Below are 9,411 nucleotides of genomic sequence, written 5' to 3' on the forward strand. Positions count from 1 at the left end.
TCGAGCAAAGAGGATGCAGCCATCACATTGCCATGTTCGCTGACCCCCAGACATCATACTCCCATGCATCAATGGTTATTGCTTCTGGTCACTCGAGGAAGTCCAAACATACTCAGGTATAGGCATAGCACATACTAACACAGAAGCAAACCAGTACAAAGGTCATTTCCGCACTGGTTTCAACGAGTGCGCTCATAAGCAAAAGTTTTGGCAACTTTGTACTAAGAAGATTTTACTGTCCTTGTAGGAAAGAAGCGGCGGTCTTGGAGGTATGTTACAGGCCAGACAGCAAGGTAATCCAGCAGCGTCTGTCTTAGTTTTCTTATCAAGAAAAATGTAAACAAAATAGACATTATTAACACGCACAAGTAATCCGCGTAATGTTACAGGCAGCAGATTTCACGCAAAGCGCTATCTGTACGGAGTTTGTGCTGACAAGTCATTAGCTACCAGTTGTCAGCAGAAATATTAACATAGTGTTCCAGACTCTTTCAAGTTTTATCATCTCAGTCAGGCAAATGGTAAATACCTTTTTCTAACACAATAATCAGGTATTTCCTTTCAAAATAATCAACTAAAGCCCAGCCTTTTCTCAGTAGCTACGAGCAGTCTCTGCAGGAGAGTCAAAAGCCTCCCAAAGAGGCACCGCATTTTCTTATTCCTACAAATGATCAAGATTTAAGAGACATCATTTAATGTTGCCACGGAGGTTGACAGCATTACGCCTCTTCTGCCGATTGAAAACTTCAGACCCTCTGAGCTGTCATGCCAGCGCCTTTATCAACCGTCATCTTGTTCGAAATGTTTTTAAAAAAATAAAAACAGAACAACCAAATCAAATGCCCCCAAAGCGCCCAAGAGGCTTTCTGTTGTACTGAGTTGTACAGGAGGCAATGAAAATGTATGGAGGTGGCATTTGCAAAATGAAAATAGGACTTCACATTTCCCATTAGGAAGTGAAGTGCTGTGAACTGCCCGAGCTGAGCTACTGGTGCCCCCGTGTGTTTGAGATTTTACTCTTCTCCTTTGCATGGTATAATAGTCCTGAAATTTGCATTATATACATATTCCCCTCCCCTCCGCCCCCCAAAAAAAACCCCCAACTTAAATATTGGCACAAACTTATAAGCATGCATGGAAAAAAAACCAAAACAATGTGGCCTCTTACTTCATAAACTCCCTGCCAGGCAGAAAAATATAACTTCTAAGTTTTTGTAATGTTGGAGGCATATATTTATGTTATACTTTTGTCTTCTATTAACATAGCTACAGCCCCCTTCTTGTCTACAGAAAACTTGAATATAGCCCAGTGGTGCTTGTACAGTAGTTTAGTGATAAACTTAAGTAATAACTACAGAAACGCAGCTACTCATTAAAAATTCCTATTTTACTTCTCTATGTTTTTTCTGTCTTTTTATAGATACTGATAAGTGACTCCAATACAGCTTTCTGAAAAGATAAATTAACAAGGAGAAGAGATATTATTACAGAAATTATAGTAGTTAATATGGAGTTATTACTTTAAGGCATCAGGGGGTGTGCAGAAAGAAAATCCGTCCTGTGGTCAGCAAAAACCAGCTCCTCCTAAGATACCACCTCTGGTGTTAAAAAAACCTCTTCACTTGTCACTTGTCACGCAGGACCTGTTTGGCTTCGCCGTGCTGACATGCCGCGCACCATTTGCCAGCAGCTGTATATAAGTACAGGGAATCAGCCAGCAAATTCCCATTTTTGTGACATATTTATCCTGTGAACTGCTTCCCCTCATCTAACAGAGCCCCAGCAAAGGAAGAGCCCACGCTGCCTCCGCACCTCCCTGCGGGCTGGGGCAGCTCACACTGCAACCCAGAGAGAAAAGCCACGGCACTCACTGTCCTCTGGACCTCCGAGCTCTCCTTGGACTACACACGGTTTGAACTTCATGGTAATTTCTTCGTAGATTAAACTCTTTCTCAGGCATCTTCTAGACTCTGCTCCTATTTTAGCAGCTTGACCCGAGGTAACAGGTGAGTCGACAAATACAAAGTGAAGGAGAAGGGGGAAAAAAACCCCCACGTATTTATAGATTTCAACATAAGAAAAGGAAGGAACTTATTTCAAATAACAAGCTGTACTTTGTTTTTCTATCCATAAACAAGAAAACTATCTGGTCACTTAGGAAAGAGAACACATGCTGCTAAATGTATTTTCTGAAAAGTGTCCATCTTTTAGTTGTCTTCAGTACGAAGCAAGTTTGTGACTTCACTTACTACAGCCAAGGCAGCCCTACGGCGTTTGGGGGGTTTGGGGTTGTTTTGGGGGTGGGGGGGCAGGGGAAGACCATGTGTAGCTCCCTGCAGCACATCCATCCTCTGGTTTTTATCATTTGAAAGTCAAAATATCATGATTAACACTGGAAAAAATTTAGATAGCTGAGATGGATAACGGGCATAATTAGGAAATGAACTAACAGCAATAGTATTTTTGTGACTTATAAAATTATTAAGATCATATTCAGCTGGAAAAAGTTATTATAATAATCAAATTTGCAAACATTTAATTATAATCAGGCTGCTAGTATAAACTTGTCTATATTATGGCAGCCTAAATTTGTTTCCAAATTCCAAAGCCACAGAAATTAATTTCTCCTGACAGCACCTCCTTTGCAAGTGTGCACATACAACGGGTAAAATCTTGGCCTTCTGAAAATCAGTGGTACTTCTGGAATCCTGGCTCGGCTGAAGTGGTGGCATCTGCAGCTATCAACACTGCTGCAGGTCTACACTGCTGGGGTCATGTCTGACAAAAGCATTTTGTTAAGTAGAACAACTTTCTATAGGAACATACTAAATTTATTAAGCTCTGATTGATAAAGTTGTTTGTTTTTTTTTTATGCTGAGATGCAGTATCTGGTCAAAATGAGAAACAGATGCACTCCAGAGCAGTCAGTGGGTTGATGATGAGGATGCTGGCACGGGTTAAACCAGGTTTTAACCTGTCTACATTGGTCACTGCAACCTACAGCCTGAAAAATGGCTGGAAATCACACTCCTGGCAGCTCAGAATTTCTCATAAATAATAAGTTTCATACCCAATTCTACTCTCTGCTACTTTCAGGCAAAAATTCCCAATGAAGACAGTGCCTCAGGAGAGTAGTTAGTGAAGCACTTTGCCATGATGGTATTTAGGATGAAAACCCTATTTTGCTGTGACATATTGTTCAACCTCCTTCTTCCCTGCCCCCTTAGTTTCCCCCCTCTATTTTCCTGTAGATTTTGCTAAGCACTTGCATGCAAAACCATTAGCCAGTGATAACAATGTAAGTGTGTTGTGGAAAGCCCATAGGAGAATCCTTCAGAGTCTGAAACCTTGTACTGATGGACTCAAAAAAACACATGCAGTTATTTTTTCTGTAGCTCAACCATAAATTATGTATTGTTCATATGGATGCCACTGGGAACATCAATCACAAGTCCTCTCTCAATCCTCCTCAATACCCCTGTCAGCTGACACCTGGGCTACAGGCACTTAAATACTACAACCCACGACACCGTTGCTCGCACTGCTCAGTTCACCTCCTTGCACATGGAGACACAAGCAACCTGTAATGTCTCACTGCCATCAGAAACATTACTCCGGAAAGCGCTGCAGGTCTGTTTAGCAGAGCAGAGATTGGAGCTTCTCCCTCTGAGGAAATTATCTTTCTACATCATGTGACAAAATTTCACAAAATATGTGTGTAAGATCCAGCCCTGCCACCCCCGAACAACAACAACAAAAACCCAGTTCAGAAAGGCCACAATATTTTTACTATACTGAGCGTTACACTTCGTCTGCCCATAAGAGGTCAATGCCTCATGGGAGTCCTTGTTCAAACGCCTCCTGTCCTCATTCCTTGCCAGAGGACAAGGTGCTTGCCGGAATCCGGTCCCTGTTCTGGTGCCGCTGGGAGGTCAGGAGCGTCAGTCCCCTGGCAATAACCAAGCAGTGGGCAGACTGTGGGGAAAATGGTAAAAACGGCAGTTTTTCAGGCAGATACCACACGTGGAAGCATTATGTATGGGAATCTCTTGCAGAACTAGACTGTCTTGAATAAATGTCTCACCATGCCATTTTAGCAGTTCTGTTTCCAAAGTAGATACCTAAGAGAAAGTCAAATCCATTGTGCAGGTTTTCCCCAAAATTACACACACACACAAAAAAAAATATATTGAAAGAGTACGAAACGGAGCATTGTTAACTGATTAGTAATTGGTATCTTAAATTTTGAAGTCTTTCACAAAGTAGTAGTTAAAATGCCTGCTACAAAATGAAATGCCAGTTTTATTGGATTAGCTATCCTGTAATTTATGGTCTGTATTTAAAGATAAACCCGTGGTGAAAGTTTACTTAGTTATACGCACCTTTTAAAAAAGCAGTAAGAGAAAACGTTGTGTAGAATGTCATAAGACCATGTTAATCTTGCAACTGGAACCAACACTTTCAAAACCCTTTCTTAAGTTGAAGTTTCTAATCAGATACTTTAAGAGATTATCTATCTAGCTGCCTATAGACACCTACGACCATAAGAAATGAGAGAAAGAGCAAGTGATTACTATCTGAAAAACTCACCGCAAAACACTCTATGAAAAGCAACGATATGCACGAAGGTCTGATTTGCATGTTTATTTCTCGCTGACTGATAGCGTTCACCTCACAAGGCTCTTCTGCTTTCGCAGAAATTTCTCAATAGGCTGTTAATTACCCACAGTAGACTTGAGAAAAGAGCATCATCCTCATCTAAGCAAGAGCAGAATGTTAAATATGATAAATAAACTGGATTTATCACCTTTTAGTTTTACTCTGTTACATACACTGGAAGTATTTTTATTTTAAAAAAGGAAAAAAGAAAAGAAAGGCGGGGGGAAAGGTTTGTCCAACCCACGTTTTGCGGCAGACTGTATGGATGACCGGAACACTAGTATTATTCAAGTCTCACAAGCACCAGAAAAGTTTCAGTACTTAAGAGGTTCTTAATCTGGTTTTGTTAACATTGTAATTAGAAAGTAATGGCAAACAGCTGGGATGAAATATTTGCCAGAGACGCAGATTTGCTTGTCTTTTCTAAGGTTTAAAAAAAAAAAAAAAAGTCTGGGAAAAAGAGGGAGACGGAGTAAAATTACTCACTTCTACCAGTCTGTCCCAATTTCTCTACATACAAACACTCATAAAGGAGGAGGAAAGGGCACAGACTAAATTTTATTCCTTAAGCCCCGTCTCTGTCATTCAAATTTGCAGAAATGCATTTGTCCATCAAAGTTGCCTCAGAATATATATAAACTTAGGGCTGCAGTTATCTGGTAGAAATGCCCATTCAGCCTTAATCATCTCCTTCGCCTCCATTAAGGCAACTGTATCTCTTTGGCGAGGATAGTCTGTACAGCTGAATGGGGACAAAATAAAAGGCACAGACTTATGACTGTGAAGACTTACTTGTCAAATTGATTTAATTCTGAGAGAAGGGTTAGGAGGTTCTGCTCCATTTCGATGTTTGCACATAAATATTTGGCACTGCACGCCTTCAACCTTTTGCTGTAATCCCCAAATAAAACCTAGTGTATCACAATTCAAATAGCAATACATTGCAACGTTATCCTAATACCCTAACATTTGAGCCAGATACCTCAGATGGTTTGCACAGTTACAAAAGACTGATTCCAAGGAAAATTTACGCACAGAGAGCAAGACCAGAAGTACTAGCCAGAAAATGAACCTGAGCTCAGAGCTCATCACAGCAACACAGTGTTGTGGTGCTCCTTGTGGATGCAGGGAGAGGAGAGCACCGGGCTCCTTCCCACCCCCGCAGCCAGAGCCCTGGCTTCCCCCCGTCAGCAGCCCTGCCTGCTCCGCCACTAACCCCGTCCCACTGAGGGCTGCACAGGGTTTGGAAGCACGTAGGAAGAACCCCCCATATAAGGCTTCTCCCATTATCTCGCATGACACACAAACATTTGATCTCTTCTGGTCTGCAAATATTTCTAAAAACCCATAAGATTTGGGCTCCATAGTTCACATTTGTTTCACGTGAAATACGTATGCGATATATTTATACACGCTATTTGGGGAAGAATTTAGTAAACCCATTGTTTTGAGGTTCTAGAGACCAGATGCTTCTAAGACAACATGACTTCTTCTATGAAGCCTGCATATCAAAAAGCCCTGCTACTTCTGCCAAAATCATTACGTTAAGGAAGGTAAAAAATGGATGATTTTAAAACAAAGATCAGGCAACAACATGGTGGAGAAGTCCATGATTTTAAGCTCAGGATATTCTGCACCTACATGCAAAACAACAATTATTGCCAAAGGATACCGATAAATCCATCATAATTCAAAGTAGAAATTAGCTACCTTCAATGCTCTGTGGACCAACTAGATTCATAGCCTGGTGCGCTGGATATTCTACCCGGGGTCTGGCAATGCCCAGTTGCTCCATCACCCCATGGAGGAGCCGCTGAATATCTGCTTCAGAAACTCTGTCAGGGCTCCTAGGGCTGTGGCTAAAAGCTGAAGCCAATCCAAATGCCAGCAGAAATAGCATGTTGCAGAGCAAGGCAGCTGTCATTCTCGTAGACACTTTTATCCTGTGAAAAAGAAAGGAATTTGGTTATAAATGCCAGCAAGGGAAAAAACTCCAGTACCTGTACTGGGAATAACTTCTGATCTTACTACTACACATCCCAGTTTACTACCACAGCTTCTAGGGGCAGCTGAAAATGCGGGGGTGAACAGGTTCTTCTCTTCTAGAGAAAATATTAAGCAGCAAACTGCAGAAATCGATTTTCTGATTTGCATTTGCCCATAACATTCATTAACAAACAAAATGGATCCACTGTTTCATTTAATGAGAATGCATTTCCCCTCCCCCCCATGTTTATTATACCATTTTATAAAGCTCTGGGCTAAAAGCAAAGAGCTCTTCAGCCAGGAGCTGTGTTTTCCAAGCTCTGTTCCCGCATTGCCTGAAAAATGATTCACTAGAAACTGCTGAACAACCTGGATTATATTTTATTTGTACCTTAAGACTAGAGGCTTTCTACTTCATGTGCATCATCTTCACCACCTAAAGCAAATACGTTTTATTTGTTTCCTTGAAGCCCTTTCATTAAATGGCTGCACAGTGCAGTTTAATTAGGAAAAAAACCAACCAAACCACCAAACCCAAGCACCACTTACTGCCCTCTTTGAGAGGCTGAATTTTAATCAGAACGCTCCTTTCCCCCTCACATCAGAGGATAATTAAAACGCATCACTTCCAACCCCTTGAACAAACGAAACCCCCTCGAGTCCCCCTTGCCTTCCTTCAAGCACACGCAGCTGCCCGATTTCTCCACGCCAGCCGTTTAAGGATGTGCCACCGCTCCAACCGCCACGCAAGGCACCTGAAAACGTCTTTGAGGCAAAAAATGGCTGAAAAAGCCAACGGCAGGAACATTCCCCGCTACGCCTGTGCGCGGCTCCACCGCCGCGCAGCGCCCGCCCCCGCCCCATCAGGCTGTGCCGCGCAGCGCCGCACGCCGGCCGAGCCGGTGTTCGTATTTTAAGGGGAAAAAAAAAACCTGCTTTCTACAAAACATGCCCGGTTAACAGGCAGACGAGCGGGGCTGCGGCTCCGCTGCTCGCCCCGCAAGCCGGACCGTACCCCACACCCTTCCCGGCAGCCAGGGCAGCGCGGCGGCAGCACCGGGACGCCCCCAGCCACGCACCGGCCCCGCCGCCGGCCCCCGGCAGCGCCGCGCTCACCTCCCGCTCCCGGTGCGGCGGCTCCGCGGCCCCGGCCCCGCGCCCCCTCTCCCCCCGCAGCGGCCCGTAGGCACCGGCCGCGGCCCCGCGCTCGCTGCAGCACGGCTCTGTCCGGCACAAAGCTTGGGGGGGGGCTGGGGGGTGTTCAAGATCTCCTTTTCAGCTAAACACAATAGCCTAAAAATAAACTGAAGGTTGTTGATGGATTAACGGTTACGGAAATAAGATATTACGTATTCCTAGGATTGTGTCCGTCTTCCCGCTGCGATTTCTCCCCCCAGAATAACATGACCAATGGTTCACTTAGGGAATAGCAGTATTACTTAACCACGGGTTTTCGAGGTAACAACGTGGCAACCGCCTCTAAGCTCTCGCAGGTAAAGGCCCCCAGGTTAAGCAAATCTGTATACATCATCCATAGCAGAGGATGCCTATAAAACTCTATATATATATATTATATATAACTATAAAAGGATGCCGCTGAATGAACCCTATCATTTAATAGCACTTGGCAAAACAGTGATTTCTAAAGACTGTTTCACGTAACACATCTTCACTGCTACTGACGTGAACATGAGACGTTCCGTTTTAGGATAACTACAGAAAAGGTCTGAAATTACATGCCATAAACCACAAGAGATCCACGAACTACGCTTTCAAATGTAGATTACTCTTTTTTTGCTGGCCTCTAGCACATTATACATGTCTGTATAATGCAGGATTAAGCAGTAGGGACCCCCACTGGGCATCTAGCATTTCTAGTCTTTCTCCAAAATATTATCAACTTTATGTAAACCGATGTATGCCTAAACTGCTCTGTAAAACCTCTAAAAACAGAGCCTACAAATTTCTTTGACAATCTTCCCTGGTGCTTAAGGGTTTGTCAGGCCCCTACCAAAATCTCCCTTTCCGACATTTAAGTCTACTGGTTCAAGACCAGCTTGCATTAATGACCAAAAATAGCTTACTGCTCCATCCATGACACATTGTCAAAGCTACACTAGCATTCAAAAATTCTGTTACATATTAACAGAAAAAAAAAAAATCTCAACTCAGGCCTTACTCGTTCAAACAGGAATTGATGTGACAGCTCACTATTACAGGAGTCAGATCTCATTTTCTTCCTCCTGATATTGCCTTTATCTCCTGCCCTATGCCCATCTCCTACCTCCTTGCATCAGCTGCAACAGCTGGCAGTTGCGTTGCTGAGCCTTATTTATCTCAGTGAAATGACACAAAACATGGTGCTCTGGTGCCTATGTTCAGCTGACTGAGGGATCTGCCAGCACCGGCTAAAGGCAGAGGGCAGGAGCATGTAGCCGAGAGGAGGGAGGAGCAGCTTCCTCTTTGGAGAGCAGTGAACTGTTATGTTGGCTCCCTTATTCCATGAAACTAAAGCTTCCACTGCTTAAGCAATCCTGTTAAGATCCTCTCATGGCTGTTTCCGTAGTGTTGGATCTTAACAACAACATAGCAACAGAGTGAGGCAGGAGAAGGGGGCAGGAGGTTTCCCCAGGTCACTGAAGGGAACCAATTCAGCTAGTAAGTTGGCAGATAGGTGGGGAAAGAGGCAGGGAACAGAAAGCAAACAGAACTATTCCTTTCATTAACATATCGCTCAAGAAGCTTAGAAGGCTACAACCTGCTACG

The 9,411-nt window shown here is 43.4% G+C and overlaps 1 protein-coding gene and 1 long non-coding RNA gene across 3 annotated transcripts in view; one reads left to right on the top strand and one right to left on the bottom strand.

The window, feature by feature from the left end:
- SCG5 (secretogranin V) overlaps nucleotides 1-8,073 on the bottom strand; it is a 28,934-nt gene extending 20,861 nt beyond the window's left edge. Inside the window, exons 1-2 of one of the 2 annotated variants that reach the window (XM_075103217.1) lie at nucleotides 7,995-8,073; nucleotides 6,370-6,602 (exon numbers count right to left, since the gene is read on the bottom strand). In XM_075103217.1, the coding sequence (XP_074959318.1) occupies nucleotides 6,370-6,602; nucleotides 7,995-8,050 (289 nt within the window). In that variant the 5' untranslated portion in view covers nucleotides 8,051-8,073. Of the gene's footprint in view, nucleotides 1-6,369; nucleotides 6,603-7,315; nucleotides 7,670-7,994 lie in introns of those variants that run through there. The other variant, XM_075103215.1, reaches the window with a different exon arrangement.
- Nucleotides 147-3,912, top strand: LOC142061784 (uncharacterized). Its single transcript, XR_012662243.1, has 3 exons — nucleotides 147-269; nucleotides 1,641-1,924; nucleotides 2,635-3,912. It is a non-coding gene; the product is annotated as an uncharacterized LOC142061784 (long non-coding RNA).
- Nucleotides 8,074-9,411: the final 1,338 nt, after the last annotated feature.

This window comes from Phalacrocorax aristotelis, chromosome 9, assembly GCF_949628215.1.
Source record: "Phalacrocorax aristotelis chromosome 9, bGulAri2.1, whole genome shotgun sequence".
Taxonomy (NCBI): Eukaryota; Metazoa; Chordata; class Aves; order Suliformes; family Phalacrocoracidae; genus Phalacrocorax; species Phalacrocorax aristotelis.